The 20181-nt window shown below is 48.4% G+C and overlaps 3 protein-coding genes and 1 long non-coding RNA gene across 12 annotated transcripts in view; 3 read left to right on the top strand and 1 right to left on the bottom strand.

Moving 5' to 3' along the window:
• inpp4ab (inositol polyphosphate-4-phosphatase type I Ab) overlaps positions 1-10724 on the top strand; it is an 81498-nt gene extending 70774 nt beyond the window's left edge. The window contains exons 11-25 of one of the 9 annotated variants that reach the window (XM_029840308.1): positions 16-120; positions 193-301; positions 890-1073; positions 1151-1363; positions 1432-1573; positions 1751-1891; positions 2124-2156; positions 2363-2535; positions 3007-3130; positions 3224-3291; positions 3552-3751; positions 4014-4111; positions 4217-4329; positions 4722-4876; positions 9121-10724. In XM_029840308.1, the coding sequence (XP_029696168.1) occupies positions 16-120; positions 193-301; positions 890-1073; positions 1151-1363; positions 1432-1573; positions 1751-1891; positions 2124-2156; positions 2363-2535; positions 3007-3130; positions 3224-3291; positions 3552-3751; positions 4014-4111; positions 4217-4329; positions 4722-4876; positions 9121-9253 (1991 nt within the window). In that variant the 3' untranslated portion in view covers positions 9254-10724. Of the gene's footprint in view, positions 1-15; positions 121-192; positions 302-886; positions 1074-1150; positions 1364-1431; positions 1574-1750; positions 1892-2123; positions 2157-2362; positions 2536-3006; positions 3131-3223; positions 3292-3551; positions 3752-4013; positions 4112-4216; positions 4330-4721; positions 4877-5681; positions 5864-9120 lie in introns of those variants that run through there. The other 8 variants (XM_011606435.2, XM_029840301.1, XM_029840300.1 and 5 more) reach the window with 8 other exon arrangements.
• Positions 5873-8646, top strand: LOC115250690 (uncharacterized). Its single transcript, XR_003889257.1, has 2 exons — positions 5873-7948; positions 8484-8646. It is a non-coding gene; the product is annotated as an uncharacterized lncRNA (long non-coding RNA).
• A 96-nt stretch (positions 10725-10820) lies between the features above and the next one.
• Positions 10821-14112, top strand: LOC101072033 (D-beta-hydroxybutyrate dehydrogenase, mitochondrial). Its single transcript, XM_003966695.3, has 4 exons — positions 10821-11201; positions 11297-11449; positions 11527-11660; positions 11921-14112. Exons 1-4 carry the CDS (start codon positions 10847-10849, stop codon positions 12281-12283), a joined length of 1005 nt encoding a protein of 334 aa, XP_003966744.2. The 5' UTR covers positions 10821-10846; the 3' UTR covers positions 12284-14112.
• A 3577-nt stretch (positions 14113-17689) lies between these two features.
• On the bottom strand, positions 17690-19501 carry LOC101071806 (frizzled-7-A-like). Its single transcript, XM_011606433.2, has one exon. It carries the CDS (start codon positions 19499-19501, stop codon positions 17825-17827), a length of 1677 nt encoding a protein of 558 aa, XP_011604735.2. The 3' UTR covers positions 17690-17824.
• Between the last annotated feature and the right edge of the window lie 680 nt (positions 19502-20181).

Here is a 20181-nt window from a genome sequence, read left to right as displayed (position 1 = left end):
TCTCCTCCCCGTTAGGGCCGTCTTTCAAAGCCAGCCATTTAAAAGGAGACAGGAAGCTGGAGTTCATGCCCACCAACCTGCATGTGCAGAGGATGAGGGTCCACGATGAACTGGGCCTTGGTGAGATCAGAACCAGAACATGCACGCGTCCGGCACCGTGATCTATGTGAACCAGGTTTTTTTTGTGTGCAGAACACACCTATGATGTGATCACTGTGGGGGCGCCTGCAGCTCACTGTCTGGGCTTCAAGAACAGCGGCTTGAGGAAACTCCTGCAGAAGTTTGAGGAGGCCAAGAAGCAGTAAGTGGAAGAAGCAGTGGTGGTTGTTTTTATTACAGTTTTCATCCTTGTGTGAGTCGAATCTGCAGTTATTGTTCCCTTCAGTTCTTTTCTCTCAATGTTTATTTCTGGTCAGCATTGGTAAAGAAGATAGGTGAGTTCTTTCCTCAGTTCCTGGCTCACTTTGATCACTTTCAGGCATGACTCCGTCGTGACCGTGTCCACTGTGAAGAGATCGTCGAATATCAATGTTTAAAACCAGCACAGTAATAAAACACGTCAGCGTGTGAAGAGAAAGCTTCTCTCTCACCCTTTTCACATCGAATGTTTCTGCCTGGATCCACCTTCTCCTCCTGTTTCTAATGTAGACCAAACAATAATGAGGCTGTTCCAGACGTGCATCCGATCCCAACAAATTTTCATCATTGGAAAGCTGCTGGAATCTGTGTGACTCTGTAGAGAACTAAGATTTTATAAATATTTTTCTCCTGACAAACTGGGTCCAGGTAGAAAAGTGAGTAGAAGCGGGCATGAGCACGGGAATGATGCGTGAGGTGGTCTCAGACGGGTGCAGATTTGAGACGCAGCTTCTTTCTCTCTCTGCAGCAGCGCTCTCAGCAGCTCTCAGTCCATCGTCTACGTGTCCGACGACATTGGTCGAGCCAAAGAGATCATTGCTCACATCAATACGCTGAAGACGCAGGTGGGCTACTACACGGAGCGGCTGTCCCGTGCTGCCAAAGACCGCTCCGCCAGCGGGCTGGAAAGCACTCTCGCCATCCTGGCTGATAAGGTATTCCACACCTGGACCCGTTGCTGCAGGCACTTCCTCTTCTTTCTGAAACTCAAAACTCCTCCCCTGCCGCTCAGACACGACAGCTGGTCACAGTTTGTGACTGCAAGTTGATGGCTTCTGCCATCCAGGCCCTGGATGCAGCCAGGCCAGACTTCATCGCCTCCAAAGCGTCTCCCTCCGCAGAGTCGGATCAAGTAGTTCTACGGAACGACCAGGACACGCTGCTGGCTAAGTGGAGCGGACACCGCCGGTCCTTAGCCGATGCTGACTGGCACGAAGAGGAGTGGGTACGTCACACAGAAGGCTCTTGTGCTCTCAGATTGAACTCCTTAATGGTGCTGTGTTGACCTTTCAGGAGAAGGTGTGGATGAATGTGGAGAAATCTCTGGAGTGTCTCATCCAGCTTGTTGACAAACTGCTTCAGAAGAGCAGACGGTCCAGCAGCAGCAGTCAGGACATTCTCCAGTGTGACCTGCAAGACAAGGCCGCCAAGAAGGGTAGCACTTTACCTTTACTGGTTCTTACTGGTGGGAGAAATCATGTGTTTGACTGGACTGACTCCAGCAGTTTCACACATAATAACAGATCCCAATAATCATGAAAGACATAAATAGAACAACTTTTTGGAATGAATTAGAGCAAAACGCTGAGATTCTGTTCTTGACTGTGTGAAGGTGAGGGGAAAAGTCGAGCTTTTTGGATCAACCCAGGAAGTTTATCAGAGGATCCCCCAGCAGCATCTTCATCCTCTTCATCGTTACCTCAGCCATCCTCTCCCGCTCTGCCTGCGTGTCCCTGTCCTCAGCAACATTCCTGTATGTGTGTTTCTTCTAAACGGTGACATCTCACCCGTGTCCTTTGCTGTTGAAATGGATCCGCAAAATATTAAATCCTCTCTGAAAAGTGCATGATGTGCCCCTATCTGCGCGGAGGTCCACCTACCTTTGTAACCGATGCTGGGTTTGTCATGGTTCAGTTGTTTGTGTTTGCCTCTGCTGCTGCTGCTGCTGCTGATTGTGCATGTCGCTCCTCCATCCCATCTTCCAGGTGAAAACCCCACTGCTGAGGAGGCGTATCCAGGTAAGAGCTGCGACACCCCCCACACGCTTGTGCCTCCATCTTTGCATCAGCGTTATTTCATTTGACCTCTTGTTTTCGGGTGTTCTGATGCTGTTTGATGAACACTAAAGACATTATCACGTGTACATCGCCTCTGTTCCGTTTATTTTAAATTCTCTGACGGGGATTTCACCTGTGGTGTGACGTGAAGTTGGTGTGTCTGTTAGGTGAGTGGAGTGAAGCCTTGTATCCCCTCCTTACTACGCTCAACGAGTGTGTCACTATGATGAGCGACACCGGCAAACGCGCGATGGTCTTCCTGCTGATGCAGGACACTGCCCCCACCATCGCCATGGAGCTGTCGCTGCAATATCGCCGCGATGTCGTCTTCTGTCAGGCGGTGGGTGGCACCAGCACGCAAACATTTTAATCTTTAGCTGTCTGACTGCCAGTTCCTTGTAACACTCCTACGCTTGACACGATCACATGGTTGCTATAATGTGTTTCTGCACAGATTAACAATGTAAATATAATGAAAACCTCATGAAACACTCATGATTGGCACAGAATATAATGGAGGAATCAAACTGTAACATGTTACAGAAAAAAAAGAGGAAGAAGACAATGAAGGGAAATGAAATTAGTCATTTATGTTTGTGAGATTCAGCTGTTTCATCGCCATCTTTAAGTGAATGTCAGTTTTTATGCAATTATTTTAATTGTTAAAATATTACATTGTTGAATAACACTAATAACAGTGATCGCTTGATGCCACATCTAACCCTTACGAACTGATTTGAAGGTTCATTTCATTAATGAAAACACACAGACGTAACAGCATGAATAATGAAAATGGATTCTGCTTTTGAAGCTGACCTCTTTGATCTGTGGCTTCATCATCAAACTGAGGAACTGTCTGCAAGATGCCGGATTTCTGCGGCAGCTCTCCACCATCGGACTGCTGGCTCAGTTTGAGTCCCTGCTGAGTACCTACGGTACACACACACACACACGCACACACACATGCACATACAAATAAACAAGCACACAAACTCTTCAGGAATGACCTTGTGTGTGGTGTGTTTTAGGTGAGGAGTTGTTCATGTTAGAGGACATGAGCGTTGGAATTATGGACCTTCGTAAAGTCACCTTTAAGGTTGGTTCTCCTGTGTCTGATTGCCCTTTATGGTCATCAGTAAGTTCTCACATCTGTCATCAGTGTTTTTATCACAGCTGTGAGGGATTTCTCCTCAATCATTATCTGTACTCATCAATCTTATTGTGCTACTAATGAAAATAATTGTATATTAATTCCAACTGCAAGAATTCTGCTTTTGTTTTTATAATTGATCAGTGATAAAGGTCATAACATTCATTCATAGTGTTAACCAATCCAAAATTTTGTCTGACTCCAAGGTTACTCAGGCCTCTGGACGCTCTGCCCCTGACATGCTGCCCACCATCACAGGCAATCGGGATGGGATTAACGTTCTGGTGCCCCTGCCGGGAACCATGTTCGACGCTCTGCCTCGAGAGATCCAGAGCGGGATGCTGCTGAGAGTCCAGCCGGTGCTCTTCAACGTAGGAATCAATGAGCAGCAGACACTGGCCGAGAAGTGAGACCGCTGTGAACAGTTCTGACTCTGACCCGTGCGCATGCATGGTTGTGTGTTCCTGTATTTGCTACACAGTCAGGCCCATAATACTAATTTTCTCCGTGAAGTGAGGACATTTTGTCTGGTCCTCACATCTTCAGATCAGGTGTTTGTGAGGGGTCACACTTGGTTGAAAGGTCCAGGGTTGGGTCAGGGTCAGGGATTATTTCGAAGAAAGTCCTCACAAAAATAGTTGGACTAACCTGTGTCTTTGTGTCTTCAGGTTCGGAGATACGTCCCTACAAGAGGTGATTAATCTGGAGAGTTTGTCCAGACTGAACTCATATTTTCAGCAGTTTCAGGAAGTTCTGCCAGAGGACTGTAAGTTCAGCCAAAAAAAGGACTTCTCTCATATTTCTGAAGTCTCCTGTTTTTCGGGTTGATCCGTCATTTGGATGCAATTGACCTTCTGTTGTCGCTTTTCAGGCCTCCCGAGGTCTCGTTCTCAGACGTGCCTTCCGGAGCTGCTCAGGTTTCTGGGCCAAAACGTCCAAGCCAGGAAGAACAAGAACGTGGACATTTTGTGGCAGGCAGCTGAGGTTCCACATCTACTTAAATCTCTCATTTCTTTAGAGTGATTGATAAGATAAGATGATCACCTGTGGCACAGTAACCATAACTGAGGGGATTATAATCAATGACAGAATCAGAACTGCTCAGCAGGAATTTCCAGGCTTTTGGTTCAGATGATGATTTACATCATTAGTCCCGTCAGTAGATGTCAAAGCAGCCATTTCACTAAAGATTCTGCTGGAACACACATTCTTCCTTTAATGACATGATGTCGTACATCGGACGCTCCTTTAGATCTCACATGAAGCTGTGTATTTGTGCACAGGTCTGATACAATTTCACATTTGATCAAACCTTCTCATGAGTGCACCAGGCACTAAAAGGTTTTTTTTTTATTTTCTTGTTTTTTTTTTATCAGATCTGCCGGCGACTGAATGGGGTTCGTTTCACCAGCTGTAAAAGCGCCAAAGACCGTACAGCCATGTCTGTGACCCTGGAGCAGTGCCTGATCCTGCAGCACGAGCATGGCATGGCTCCGCAGGTCTTCACGCAGGCCTTGGACTGCATGCGCAGGTAGGCGGCTACCTTCACACTCAAGACAAAGACCTTGAGCACGGCTCCACATTGCATCCACACTGCTGTACTTTAACAGAGGGCACATTTCAGCTGCTGTAAAATTCCTCGCAGCCTCCATGAGGTCAGCGAGGTTCGCTTCGTGTTGTAGGTGAGCTGCATCATTGCCGCCACTAGGGGGCGACGGCGTCAGGGTTAAGATCACACACGGCTCAGTGAGTTCACGTCTTTAAAATCTTAAACAGTTTTAAACAGTGCTTTCAGTGGGTGGTGGCAATTGATTCCCCCCGTTCGCCTCAGCCACACACAATCTGGCAAGAACAACACTGATGTTCCTGTTTATTAACCTTAGAAATATTTCTTTGTCCTTGTTTGATCCTTTAAAAGTCACGAATTGCTGCGCACGCACATTTGTTTCTTTGTGAAGATTCCTCATCTTCATCTCCTCTCTGTCTCCACACGTGCTCTTCCTCGGCTCTTCTTAATGTGCCAGCGGTCCCGTTGCTTTGATGCTTGCTTTGCTCTCCGTTTTGTGGATTTGTCCGAGTGATTTCTTTCTTCCTCATTCTCAGAGTTCTGCGTTGTTTTTCTCTCTGTTTCCCACCTTCACGCGTCATCTCCATTCCTTGTGATTTTCGGTTATTCCGTCAACTGAATCGATCCATCTGTATGTCTTGAAAGATTTCTTACTTCTCACTCTCTTACTTTTCTGCCACTCTCTTTTTCCTTTAATTTTCTCCTCTGTTCTCTTCCTTCCCTCTCCGTCACCCCTTTGCTCCTGGTCACTGGCTCCTTCCTCTGGCAGCAATGGGACGAGGGAGGGGGTGCTCCAGAAGAACCAGAGTGGTTTGTTGCCGATACGAGATTTGCGCCTGGACCCCAGCCTCCTGTACTCGCTGCCCCTGTTGGCCCTGAGCCCCAGCCTGCTGTTGGTCTGGATGTTCCTCAGTGTGGCCGTCTTCCTGGCCAAACTGCGCTGCAGCTGAGGCTGCCTCGCCGTTGCATTACAAATATAGTCTTTCTGAAGCTTCTGCATCCGCAACCACTGAACCTGAACATTGGTTCTGGGGTAGAATTCAACACCAATACGATAAGAACAAAATGTATTTATTCTCTGTTCATTGATTGTTAGAATAACCTCACTTGATTGAGTATTCATCCAGAACAGGGGTAACTTTGTTTCTGGACGTGAAATCATTGTTTGGAGGTAGTCTGACTCCCAGTACCGACCCAGTTCAGCTCATCAACAAATCCAGACCGTTACTGAATAACAGAGGTGCTGGTGGTAGAGATGTCACAGAACCATGTTCTAGGGTTCAGGAGATACAGGTCGACAGGTTCACCTGCTGCTCTGAAAGAACTGCGCTCATAGTAGCAAAGTCCTGAGACACAACCACAGGACGGCCGGAGGGTGAGTGGGACACAGACAAATCCTGAGGTGTGAGGGGGACACAGGACATCTTGAGGACGGATGGGGACATAGGAAGTCCAGTGGTGTGATGGGGACACGGCAAGGCCTGAGGCATGTTACTGCTATCATATTATTACCCCCCCCCCCCCCCACTGCTCTGTCTGCTGTTGCCAGAGGGCTTCACAGAGGTCAAGGAAGATCAAGAACAAGAAGAGGCTTTCATCAGGTCATAAAAAAATTAATTTCCTCATAAATCCAGATCGTGTTTGATTGACACTTTAGCAGTTCGGGAAATAATGAAGTGGATTCTCCAGTCACGTTTTTCTGGTCGAATATATACTTCCGAGGAGAACCTTTTTGAACGTTTAGAGGTTTTTTGTTGTTGTTTCAGCGTATCTGGCCCACGCTGATATGATCATCACTTAAAAGCCAGCGTTCCAGCTATCTAAGAAGAGAGAAGCTAGCTAAAGTCAATATTGGATATAATAATGGCCACCACACCACCAGTGCCAGTAGAATTTATCACTGGTCCATGTTTGGGTATCAGGACACCTCAGCTGAGTATTTAGCACTGTGCAGGTTTACTTTAGACTACGTAAACAAACACTTGCAGTGATTTATGTGCTAAATGACAATGGAAGACATGTCTTATTCATGCTGTTGGTCTCTCAAAAATGTCTCTGTGCACCCCTGAGGACTGACACGTTCAAGACGTCTCCCCAGGGAGGCATCTGACCTGAACCCCCTCAACCGGCGCCTCTCGATGTGGCTCCGATCCGAGCCCAGTATCACCGCAACGGTTTCCAAGCCCTCGCTCAACCTCCTGCTCCATTTCCCCCTCACTCACGAACAAGATTATGAGAGAGTTAAAGTCCTCCAACCCTCACCTGGAACGGGTTCTACTGACAGCCAGTGACGCCAGCCAAGCTGACACTGTAATACAGGGATTGGATGACCCCTAGTGTTGACCCATATCCTTGGGCTGCCCCTCATAAGGTGCCCCTGGGTTGCAAGCCCTTTTTTTTGCACCAGGGTGAGCCCCAACACCCTGGCAGATAGTTGGGGGGCTATTAATATGCCCACACCAGCTCTCTGCCTCTCACCTGGGACAACTCCAGGAGGGTCCTACCCCTCAGGAGCACTTTGGGTCCGGAGCCTCACCTCTGTGTTGAGGGGAGGCCGACCATGTCTAGTTGGAATCATTCCGTCATCCTCAAGCTCTGGCTCGAGAAACCGTCTCTCTGCTTCAGGTGGGGCAAATTTCCCCAGACAGCAGAGCTTCTAGGGTCCAAAACGTCCACCACAATAAGGGGGCGCTTCATGCTGGAGACTCATTGGTGTTAATTCCCGTGTCCACACCGACCCATAAACTCTAATCAGAGACGTCTGTCCTTGGTTGGTCTGTGTCCCCTTTGTGCAGGGTTTGATATTCCAAATTATCCATGTGCAGACATCACTGTGATGTGTTTCCTGCAGGAGGACAGGATGGGGGGGGGGGGGTCCTCTGTCTGCTACACACCCTCTACTAGCCAGTGAATTCTTTGTCACCAGCTGGGCCTCCCTGCTGTGATTCTGTGATGTCCCAGCTTCTCCTCTGCAGCTCCTTCTTCCTGTTAAAGTGACCGCGTGGAAAACGTTCAGTCGGCCGTCTTTACTCGCTGGTACATTCATGAATTCCTGTTTGAATCCACTCTGTTACCACCATCCAGTTGCCTCTTCGTGAGAACTTTGTGGAACATTTGCATCCAGTTTGTCACATTTAGTCTTCGTCGGTTTTGAATTTACTTTTAGACAAGTGTGATAAGCTTGAATAAGATGATTCAGATGCTAAAGGCCGTTTGATGGCTCTGAAAGTGTTAGATTTGTGTCCATTAAATGACTCCATGGTAAATGTCTGATATGTAGGCCTGGATCCTTAAATGTTGATGGGCTCCATCAGTGTATCGCAGTAAGAGCTAATCTATACAGAGAACTTTTTAGTATTATCACAACTGAATGTAAAGGTTTATTGTTAGTGATAAAGGAACCTCGACAAGAAAGCTTATCCTCATCACGTTAATCTAATTCTGTTATTTTAAGATGGAGTATTTTGGTTTCTAATCTGAAATATTCCAGTAAACACAACATACTCTTTTTTCTATCTCTTGGATCGTCAGTCCGATTGTTTTGATTGACTTTGATTATGTTCGATTTCAGTATTTCTATATGCCGTCAGTGCTGTTGACCCTCACATGTAGCGCGGACAGAGAAGAGGCAGTTTGGTGGAGCGCCACCTGGCTGCAGCTTCATCTGTGGGATGTTTGAAGCTCTCTGGTCTTCCAATAAAAGTTTGCAGCATCGTTGCAGAATGGAAACTGTCTGTTGGTTTCAGTCTGTGTTTTGCTTGAAGTTCCGGGTTCATGCGAGGATGATTCCATCTCTGAGCCAAGCTCAGTTCTCCATTCTCCTCTTTTACTGGCTTCTTGGTCACTTTATCTGCTTTTCACCAGCTCTCTACACAGAATTCCTGTTAGATGTTAGCAAAGATTCAAACAGTAATTCTCCCGTGAAGCTACAAAGCCCTAAACATTTGAGGAGGGTTAGAGTTTCAGTTCCAGGAGAACCTCTGAATGGTTCTGGTAACATTAACCTGTGTAGCAGCAGTTCTGGTGCAGTTTAGGTCAGCAGCAGAAACAAACTAAAAAGTTGTTTTTTTCCCCCTTTGCAAACCCAGAATAGCAGCTTGGTAAATAAAAGTGTGTGTTCTGCCTTCATGCTTGACACATTTGTTCCAATCATCAACCGACCAGTCATTACATGTCTCCATGACTTCCCCCCTGTCCTTTCTCCTCAGCGAGGGCTGCCGCAGAGAGAACACAGTGAAGAATGTCGGATGTCGGAAGTACGCCTTCCACTCCCTGCAGCTCAGAGCGTTCCCCAGATACTACCGACCACCTGACGGCACCTACGGCAAGACTGAAACCTGATTGGAGTGAGGCCTTCTTGTGGAGAGACGTTGTTGTCCAGTCAGATGGGACCATTTAGGAGTGTTAGTGTTAGCAAACAAGTTGTGTGTGTGTCCGTGTCATCAGCACTAGTGAACTGATTCAGACGTGAAATAAAAGAGGCATTTGTCCATCATCAGCTCACAGGGTCGGAGTCTGCATCTGCTGTTTGTGTGAAGACCTGCTGTGACTTCTTCGCTGCCGCATTCATCTGGATTCTTCATGGATCAGATCAACATCATTAGCACACGGGTGTCAAAAGGGTCTCATCCGAGTTCAGAGCACGCAGAGCTGGTAGAGTTCAGGGGGGATGAAAGGGATCTTTGAAAGAACAAAGCAGTGCTGTCCAACAGTTTTCAGAAAGCCAGATTTGAATAGGAGTTTAGAGGAAATCCAGAAAATGCCAAAATTTTCCTGTTTGCACACATTAATTATGTGTTTATGCACTGTTTTTACTTGTGTAACAAACACAAAGCATGATTTTAGATTAGCATAAATGGCGCATTATCGCCGCCGTACATCTGATCATGAAGAACTTCCTGTCGGAGCCTGAAGCAAACATTAAGCCTTTCTGATGTGATGTGCGGTGAGGCGGAGGCGGGGAGCGATCCGGGTATGACCGGTGTGCGTGTTCACCGAAATTAAACCTTTATTTGCGTGAAGGGAACCAATCCCAAATATTGCAGCTCGACACCGAAATATTGAAAGGTCCTCTGGTTGGTTTGACCTGACAGCATCCTCTTGGCCTTCGGTTTTTCTTAATCTGGTGAGATGGAGCTGATGGAACACGCCACTGTTGGCATGAAAAACGTCCTTTCAGGCAGGACAAACAAAGCTCAATAAGCGAATACATGCCAAAGGTTGTGGCTAATGCTCGATTGTAACAGCCCAGTTTTAGAATGTGGAACTGTGACGTTTCCAAATATGCGACTGTAGTTGGATGGGTCGCAACTGAAAAGTGTGGGAAACAACTAGTGCGACATTATGAGGTGTCCTCTGATTGAATCATAATAAACAGCAGTGAATCGTGACACCGTCACCATGACAACAGTGCCCAGAGCTGCTTCTGCAGCAGGAAACAAGGATACAGCAGAGTTTCCACAGAAACGAGGCCTCCCCGATGATGCAGGAAACAGGAAGTGAGCCAAACACCCAAACTAACTGCAGCAGCAACAAGCCACACCCCAGAACCGAAATGGGTCTTGATGGTTCTGGCTGCCAGACCTGTGATATCAGTGAGGTTTGGTTTGTATTGTTGCCTCGCTGTTGCGTAAGTGTGAGATGTTTTTTCCCAGGAATGTTGTGCTGGGCAGATCTTATCTGTAATCGATTAGAAAAATGGGTCCGAATTTCTTTGAAAACAGTCAGTGACGTGTTCGCGTTGCTTTATTCACTATAAAACCAAGTCATTTTCAGGAACTTGAAACCAAACCGTCCCAATAAACGCATGGCACAACTGATCTTGTGTGCGTTTCTATGAAAAGCTGAACAAATTGGGCCGCTGACGGCTTTAAATGGAGGCGGCGGGCGAGCAGCGAGCAGACTGATCTCAGACGCCAGCAGTGCTGCAGCAGCATGAGCGGCACCTTCCTCATCGGCCAGGTCATTGGCTGCCTGTCTACCGTGGCTTTGTTGATCTTCATGGTCACCAAACTGGTGTCCTGTCAGCAGCGCAGCTGCCTGCTGGACGGCCGCGGTTACGGCGTGCTCATTACCGGCTGTGACAGCGGCTTCGGACACCAGCTGGCCCGATGTCTGGACCAGAAAGGATTTGTGGTCTTTGCTGGCTGTTTGTTTCCAGATGGCAACGGTGCCCAGACCCTCACCAAGCACAGCACCTGCAACCTGAAGGTGCTCAAACTGGACGTGACCAGTGACGCCGACGTGGAGCAGGCGAGAAAGGTGGTCCTGGAGAACCTTCCGGAGAAAGGTACGTTTCCAAAAAAGATTCGAAACAAGGCAGTTTTTAAGGCTCCTACTTGGTCAGGTCATGTGATGTTCTGTACCCTGTCAATCATGGGTCAGGCTTGTGGGCAGTCGTGAACAATGCTGGAATAACGCAGTGGGCCGAGATCGAATGGAGCACCATCAGGGATTTCTCCAACATGGTGGACATCAACCTGTTTGGTTCCATCAGAACCACCATCGCGTTTCTGCCACTAGTCCGAGCCAGCAAAGGTGGGTCCAGATTGTTAGGGTTCAGTTTGTAGTTTCTTGCTTGGTGTGTTCTCAACTGGGCTTGTGCTTCGCTGCAGGTCGGATGGTTTACACCTCCAGCATCTTCTCCTTCTTCACCTGCCTGAACATGGGGGCCTACAGTGTGTCCAAGAGAGGCCTGGAGGCTTTTGCAGACTGTCTGAGGGTGGAGATGGCGAGTTTTGGAGTGAAGGTATGCACTGGTGATCCTGTTCAGGTTCTGGTTCAGCAGATGGCTTCGGGTCACGAACAGCACATGATGAGATGTTGAAGCTTTCATTTGGAAGACAAGAGTAGTAATAAATTTTTTTTCTTTTGCTATTTTGAGCTAACCTTCACTCTTGTCCTCCCGGGTCTCCGCCTACCCCTTGTCCTCCTTGCTCCTCATTCTCCTGGTTCTTTAAATAGAGGCAACATTTGTATTCCGGACTAACTTTTGCCTCCTCCTTTCAGGTCAGCATCATCCAGCCCGGAAACTTCAGCCGAGCCACTGACATCCTGAAGATGATGAACTCCGCTGATATTTGGGACAAACTGGACAAAGAAAAGAAGCTGATCTTTAACCGCCAATACATCAGGTTAGCCAGCAAGTACTTTGCATCCGCGTGCAGTTCTGGATTCAAAACCACCAACATGGTGACCGATGCGATGCTCCACGCCATCACGTCATCTCAACCCAAGCACAGATACCTGCTGGTGTCCACCACAGAGAGCTTTTTCTTTAAGCTTTTGCCGTTCCTCCCCACCGTCCTCACTGATGGCATCTTCTCCTTTAACAACATTTACGCTAAAAGAAAAGAGATGCTTTACAACTGAACAGTTATTTAATAAATCCAAGGAATTATTGTTGTGTTATATTTCTCTGCACTGCCTGATTGTGAATCCAGATTTCTAAACTTACAAAATGAAGCGGCGTGACGGAGAAGACACTTGCTGTTTGTTCTTATCAGCTTGGGAAAATGAGAATAAAAAAGTGTAAAGAGCACAATAGAACTTCTTTTCTACAAATGCATCAATGAAAATAAAAGCTTATGAAGATGTGGAAGAGGTGACTTAATGCAGGAAGGTGACACAAACGATCAGAAAGACCTGAAGTGTTTCCTACAAGCAACATGTCAGCTCCCAGATGTGAGTGGTGGCTCACATCTAAACATTGGCCGTTTGTAATTAACCCCCCCCCCCCCCCCCCCAACCTGGCTGCTCCTAAAAATACTGACTATTAAAGGTCCATACACCTGGAGTGCCCTCCATAGGGGGCCTCTGGGTACGCGGTCGTAATCCTTTTCCAGATCTTTAAAACCAACATTCACTGGTTGGGTGAAGCTCCCATGTCCTCTGCAGCAGTCTGGCAAGATTAAAGGGCTTGTCCACTGTTCCAGAACCTGGATGGAAACCAGTCAGACTCTCCTCTCTGGTACCCAGGAATTGACCTTCCCTGGAAGGCTGATGAGTGGGATCCCTCGGTAGTTGGAACACACCCTCTGGTCCCTTTGGGTCTTGCCCCTCCACAGGACACTGCCCCTGGTGTCCACGTGGAGGCCTCGTAACACTCTGACCATCTTCCTTACCTGACATAAATGAATAAATAATTGAAATATGACGTATTTTGTTTACACCCAAACTGCTGAAAGGCCTCTGACAGTTGAGCGCGTTCATGGCTGAGTGGAGCCAGCATAAACTCTCTTTGTTGGAGGGTTCTGAGAGTGGCCCTGTGGGCGTGATGACAGCACCAACGCAGCCACGGGAGGCCGCCCGCCGAGGTCTTACATTGGTGTGGAGGTAATCAGGTGACATGGCGTCCCCAGCAGCTGCCCGAATGAATCAGATGATGGGTTTGTGGTCTGGTCAGATGATCGAATGGACCCTGCAGAAGCTAGGCACCGAATACAGTTAAATGCTGGACAAAAAAACAGAAAAATCCTTTTTTTACCCCATCTCTGGCTCATAATTTGATTCAGGAGTAAATAACAGCAGGTGAGAAAAATCTTCCTGATTTTTAATACAAATGAGAAAAATCACCTGCTGATCTGATCATTTTTTTGTGTAGAAAAGGAGCTCCAACTGTGTCTTTATTCTTTTTTTTATTTCTAAATTCTTATTTGCTTTTGCTGATAATAGCAAACAATCAAGCATCTCCTCCTCCACACCGCTTCATTTAACTCAGCCTGGATTTACAGAGATGAGAAGTAAAATAAAACCCTCAAACCTTTACAGGATTCATCACCATCATCTCTCATTCCAGATCTGAGAAGATGAGCAGATAAACTGGGACTAATTATCAATTTTTACTGTTTCAGATGTTTTCTTTACTTTAAATATGTTCTTTATGTGGATGTGGCCTGTGGACATGACAGTGTTTTAGATCTTTGGAAGTTGAAACAGAAGTAGAAAATGGCGAAGAATCATTTGAACACAGAAGCGTGTCATCACTTGCAATGATGTCTAGAAGCTTCTACTTTTGTTTGTAATCTGACTAATTGAATTTTGTGGAACAATCTATTTGAAAGGGCAATGAATCACAACACCAGTTTAAAAAGGATTTCTTTGAGAATCAGGGGGACTGAACCACGCTTAGTTATGGCTGGTACAGGAGGCTGGAGGACAGGAGGCTAGAAGACAGGAGGCTGGAGGACAGGAGGCTGGAGGACAGGAGGCTAGATGACAGGAGGCTAGAGGACAGGAGGCTAGAGGACAGGAGGCTGGAGGACAGGAGGCTAGAGGACAGGAGGCTGGAGGACAGGAGGCTAGAGGACAGAATCAGAATCAGAATCAGAATCAGAAGAAGGTTTATTGCCATTGTTCATGTAATACACAGTATTACACAAACTAGGAATTTGTCATGGTGTGCCGCTGCGACATTCAACATAACACTAGACATCAACACCACACTAGAATAAGATAAATAAAATAAAATAAGACTTATATACAGTGTATACATAAATAGTGAGTGGTAAGAAATAGTGCAGGTCAATGCAGGAGTAATGTGATGTTCATGAGTCCGACTGGCTGCTGTACATGGTGCTTAAGTGATAAGTCACTTGGTGTTCAGCAGCCTGATGGCAGAGGGGAAGAAGCTGTTTGTGTAGCGGGAGGTTCTGGTCCGAATGGACCGTAGTCTCCTGCCTGAGGGGAGAGGGGAAAACAGTCCGTGACCAGGGTGGGAAGGGTCGGCCGTGATCCGACCTGCACACCTCCGGGTCCTGGAGATATACAGGTCCTGGATGGATGGAAGTCTGCAGCCGATCACCTTCTCGGCAGCGCGCACGACGCACTGCAGCCTCAGTCTGTCCCTGACAGTGGCACCAGCGAACCACACGGTGATGGAGGAGGCGAGGACGGACTCGTTGATGGCCGTATAAAACTGCGCCAACATCCTGGGAGGCAGTTTGAGCTTCCTCAGCTTCCGTAAGAAGAACATCCTTTGCTGGGCCTTCTTGATGAGGGAGCTGATGGTTGGCTCCCACTTAAGGTCCCGGGTGATGGTGGTGCCCAGGAAGCGGAAGGAGTCCGCGATGGTGATGGGGGAGTCCATGAGGGCAAGGGGGGGCAAAGGGGCTGTGACTTTCCTGAAGTCCACAATCATCTCCACTGTCTTCTGAGCGTTCAGCTGCAGGTTGTTGTGTCCGCACCAGGACACCAGTCGAGCCACCTCCCTCCTGTAGGCAGTCTCATCGCCATTGGAGATGAGACCGATGAGGGTGGTGTCATCCGCAAACTTGATCAGCTTGACAGACTGGTGGCTTGAGGTGCAGCAGTTAGTGTACAGGGAGAAGAGCAGGGGGGAAAGTACACAGCCCTGGGGTGATCCAGTGCTGATGGTAGACAGGAGTCCGGAGACAGTCTTCCCCAGCCGCACATACTGCCTCCGATCCGTCAGGAAGTGAGTGATCCACCTGCAGAGGGAGTCAGGCACACTAAGCTGGGACAGCTTGTCCTGTAGCAGAGCGGGGCGGATGGTGTTGAATGCAGAGCTGAAGTCCACGAACAGGATCCTCGCGTAGGTTCCCAGGAGTCCAGATGCTGCAGGATGGAGTGAAGGGCCAGGTTGACCGCGTCGTCCACAGATCTGTTGGCTCTGTAGGCGAACTGCAGTGGATCCAGGAGGGGGGTGGTGATGGACTTGAGGTGTGGCAGGATCAGGCGCTCTAAGGACTTCATGACTACAGAGGTGAGCGCCACAGGTCTGTAGTCGTTAAGCCCGGTGATCCGTGGCTTCTTGGGGACAGGGACGATGGTTGAGGTTTTGAGGCAGGCTGGCACCTGGCACGACTCCAGGGAGGAGTTGAAGATGTCTGTGAAGACAGGGGTCAGCTCCTCTGCGCAGTGCCTCAGGGTGGAGGGAGACACGCCGTCCGGGCCAGGGGCCTTGGGGCCTCCAGGAGGCTGGAGGACAGGAGGCTAGAGGACAGGAGGCTGGAGGACAGGAGGCTGGAGGACAGGAGGCTGGAGGACAGGAGGCTAGAGGACAGGAGGCTGGAGGACAGGAGGCTGGAGGACAGGAGGCTAGAGGACAGGAGGCTGGAGGACAGGAGGCTAGATGACAGGAGGCTGGAGGACAGGAGGCTAGAGGACAGGAGGCTGGAGGACAGGAGGCTAGAGGACAGGAGGCTGGAGGACAGGAGGCTAAAGGACAGGAGGCTGGAGGACAGGAGGCTGGAGGACAGGAGGCTACAGGACAGGAGGCTGGAGGACAGGAGGCTGGAGGACAGGAGGCTAGAGGACAGGAGGCTAGAGGACAGGAGGCTGGAGGACAGGAGGCTGGAGGACAGGAGGCTAGAGGACAGGAGGCTGGAGGACAGGAGGCTGGAGGACAGGAGGCTGGAGGACAGGAGGCTGGAGGACAGGAGGCTGGAGGACAGGGATGGACCAAACCTCATCCTTAACCCTTGTCCTCACCCTTAAACAGCCCAGCTGATTTTGCAACTCAATATGTAGCAAACACACACACATGCACATGAAAATGGTAACTTTTGTATTTAGTCTTTAAAATTTTATTTTACACCGACAAAACAAGTCTACAACTCGTGTTTCAAAGTCCATTGAACATTCTGTCACATGACCGTTGGATGTGCGGCACCGGGCAGCTTCAGTGGTTCCACTGATGATGGTGAGGTTCTCCCAGAACCTCCACAGTTCCCTTTGGAAACACGATCAGAAATGTAAAGGCTTGGTAACACTTTGTCAAATGTGAATGTGTGTGAGGTGCCTTCTGAGCTTTGTTTACAGATCAATATATGAGCCAGATGAAACTGGAGCGGTGGAGTCTGAAGTCCAAGGACCTCATCTGATGTTTATCCAGGACGTTTCCAGGATCATAGAATTAAGCTTCCAGAAACCCCAAGAGGCTTTTTCATCCTTGTTAAGGAGCACCAGATCCATCAAAGAAGGTGATTGAGCCTCTCAAACTTGTGGGTCTTTCTGAGGTCCTGACAGGACCCCCCACCCCTGATGCTCAGATCAGGTCAGGGGGGCCTCTTCACCAGGGCTCACCAACCTTTTTGAAACCAAGAGCTACGTCATGGGTACCGAGTCGTGTGAAGGGCTACCGCTTGACACACTCCTCTAAAATAACAAATTGTGTGTGTGTGTGTATCAATAACTTAGAGTGGGTAACAGAAAAGATCAATATTCAACACTTTATTATTGTTAATCTCAGCAATTGTTCAGATGATCACTTCTACATTTGATCAGAAAAAAAATGTCGAGTTTTCACCAGACCCTTTCAACCATAAGAAACTAAACCATTTTAACCATTCATAAACTATGTTAAACCAAAAAGTTATGCAACATTTAAAAAAAATTAACGTTCATTTTGAATAAATCTTAACTGAACAAATCGACTGCAATTCTGCTCAAAATCTGTTACATTTTATAAACACACTTTTTAGCTCCTGGGCCTTCTCTGACTGTAGAATGCTTCCCGGTGGGTAGTTAGCATTAGCATTGTAGCTTTCATGACGCGTAGTGAAGCGTCGCTCCACATTGTGCTGCTTCGCCGTCATCACAGTCGCCCCACAAATGCAACATACTCACCTTCCTTTCACAGTAGTAAAAAATGACTCTTCCTCCCATTCACTTTGAAAATGATAATTTTTTCTTTTTGCGATGTTTTTGGGGTAGAAAATTGCCCTCCACTCACCATCTTCACTGCCCACTAGTTTATTCTCCACAAGCGCAAAGCTTCTTTCATGCGCACAATACTGAACTAGGCCAGAGTTCACCTTCACTTTATTTAGATTTTTATTTATTTTTAAGACATTGTCATTTTGAAATCTATGTAAATGCAGGTGTGATTTTAAAGAAATAGCGGTAGAAAGTTTTTTCTTAGACGCACCTCACTTGCGAGTTTTGCTATTTTTAGAACAGGCTTGCGGGCGACTTGGTGCCCATGGGCACTGTGTTGGTGACCCCTGCTCTACACGCTCGGCTCCCGTAGTTTCTGCTGCACAGCCTCCTAAAGAAGCTCTGCCAGGACTGCAGCGTCTTCTCTGACCAGACCAAGAACCCCAACGTGATCCCTCCCATCAAGATCATCAGGTATTTGAGCATGAAGATGGTGAAGTCAGGTTTCACCGGGGCAACATTCCCAGCTGGGCACGGCACGGCAAAACGCTGGCATGTGCGCATGTGCCAGGTTCTGTCCCACTGAGGCCGGAACCTCTGCTCGTAGAAGCAGCAGGCAATGACAATGGTGGCGGGCACCGTGTACAGCACGCCGAACACGCCGATGCGCACCATTAGCTTCTCCAGCTTCTTCGTCTCGGCGCCAACGTGCTTCATGATGGCGCGAATACGGAGGAGCGACACAAACCCCGCCAGCAGGAAGGAAGTCCCAGGGATGAGATAGACGATCAAAGGAGCCAGGACAAAAGCCCACAAGGCCTCCACGCTGTAAATCCCCACGTAGCAGACGCCAGTGAGCACGTCACCCTCGACCTGTCCCGTGGCCACAACGGCAATGGTTTTTAGTGCTGGCACTGCCCAGGCCACCAGGTGAAAATACGGTGAGTACTCCTCGATGGCCTCAGCCCCCCACTTCATACCAGCTGACAGGAACCAGGCGAGGGACAGGACCACCCACCAGATGGAGCTGGCCATGCTGAAGAAGTAGAGGACCATGAAGAGGATGGTGCAGTCCTCCTTTTTGGTCCCCTGAGCCACAATCCTGTAGGTAGCTTCATTAAACTTGTCAACACACGGCACGTTGTCCTCCAAAAGGAAGCCAGTGAAGTACGTGGCCCCCACCATGAAGTAGCATCCTGACAGGAAGATCATCGGACGTTCTGGGTATGCAAACCGCTTCTTGTCCACAAGATAGGTGAGCAAGGCAAAGAGAGTGCTCACGCAGCACAGAATCGACCAGGTGCCGACCCAGAGGCGACCAAACTTTAGTTCTTCCTCATCGAAATACATCAGTCCATCAGGCAGGGAGACTTCACAGGGGGCTCCGCAGTCCTGTGCACCTAGGAAGTGGTAGTTTAGGTATGGGGGCACCCTGAGCCGTGCTGGACAGAGAAAGGACGGTTTAGTTTGTATGTGTGGTAGCAAGGTTGCAGTCTCGCCAAGACCAAGAGCCGGACCGGTGGGACTGGCTGCATCAGTTGTACCATCAAGTGGACCAACGCAAATCTCCCCTCCTCCGTGGACCGGGAAGCTCTCACAGCTCAACCTCTCCGGCCACTGGAAGCCAAACTTGTTCATGAGCGCCTCGCATCCCTGACGGGCGCGCTCACACAGGTTCCTGCAGGGTGGGATGGCCTGTTCTAGAACCGTGCAGACAGGCGCGTAGAGGGAACACAGGAAGAACTTCAAGTCTGGGGAACACTGGATTTTTACCAAAGGGTAAAACTGGTGGATCTCCAGCCCGGCATCTTCCTGGTTGGTGTGCCCTAGCAAGTTGGGCATGATGGTCTCGTTGTAGGGGATATCGCTGCACATGGGGATGGAGATGAGCTGACAGAGGCCATGTTCTGGTGTGGAAATCCTCCTCTCATCCTGGGCAGAGGGCTGCATGTGGATGGTGATGGCCACCATTGCCCAAACCCACCACCAGGTTCTCTCAGTTACCATCACAGACGGGGGAACTTCAGGGTAGACAAACAGAAGTTTCCACACAACAGCAGCCGTAGAGTGAGTGAGTGAGTGAGTGAGTGAGTGAGTGAGTGAGTGAGTGAGTGAGTGAGTGAGTGAGTGAGTGAGTGAGCGAGCGAGCGAGCGAGCGAGTGAGTGAGCGAGTGAGTGAGTGAGTGAGTGGCTCCATCCAGCACCGCGGGGTGCCTTATAACCTCTGCTCTGCTGCCTCCCTCCTCCAATCCAATCAGCTGATTTCTCTCCTGCGTCTCTGATTGGTGGATGGAGAGCGTGTAGGCGGGTTCTTGGCCCTCAGGCCTCAGAGTCTTTGATCGTCCTGTTTTACATTTTTGTCACAAAAAGAAAATCCCAGTTCTCTCGTGAAAGAGGACAGAAATATAACAACAATAACAATGATGATAAGTAAATCAAATAACAGCAATATAGAGTTCCTGCTGCTTGTATTACAAATATCTGCATTTAATAAGATTGTTTATATAACATCATGAGGAACAGAGTCACAAGGATGATGTTCATATATAAACACTCAGAAGTGAATGTTCATATGTACATACATCTAGCGCTGGTTTAGTGTTCGTCTGAGTTAAATCACCACAATTTTCTCCAGGAACGGAACATTTAGA

This window comes from Takifugu rubripes, chromosome 8, assembly GCF_901000725.2.
Source record: "Takifugu rubripes chromosome 8, fTakRub1.2, whole genome shotgun sequence".
In the NCBI taxonomy this organism is placed as follows: domain Eukaryota; kingdom Metazoa; phylum Chordata; class Actinopteri; order Tetraodontiformes; family Tetraodontidae; genus Takifugu; species Takifugu rubripes.
The sequence above is the reverse complement of the archived record's forward strand: the minus strand, read 5'-3'. Positions and strand labels throughout refer to the sequence as shown.

Bases quoted from the DNA above. Each gene is read 5' to 3' on its own strand.
- LOC101071806 (XM_011606433.2), bottom strand. From the start codon at position 19,501: ATGGTGGCCATCACCATCCACATGCAGCCCTCTGCCCAGGATGAGAGG.
- LOC101072033 (XM_003966695.3), top strand. From the start codon at position 10,847: ATGAGCGGCACCTTCCTCATCGGCCAGGTCATTGGCTGCCTGTCTACC. The intron at 11,450-11,526 runs GTGGGTCCAGAT...GCTTCGCTGCAG, and splicing joins ACTAGTCCGAGCCAGCAAAG to GTCGGATGGTTTACACCTCC. The intron at 11,661-11,920 runs GTATGCACTGGT...TCCTCCTTTCAG, and splicing joins TGGCGAGTTTTGGAGTGAAG to GTCAGCATCATCCAGCCCGG.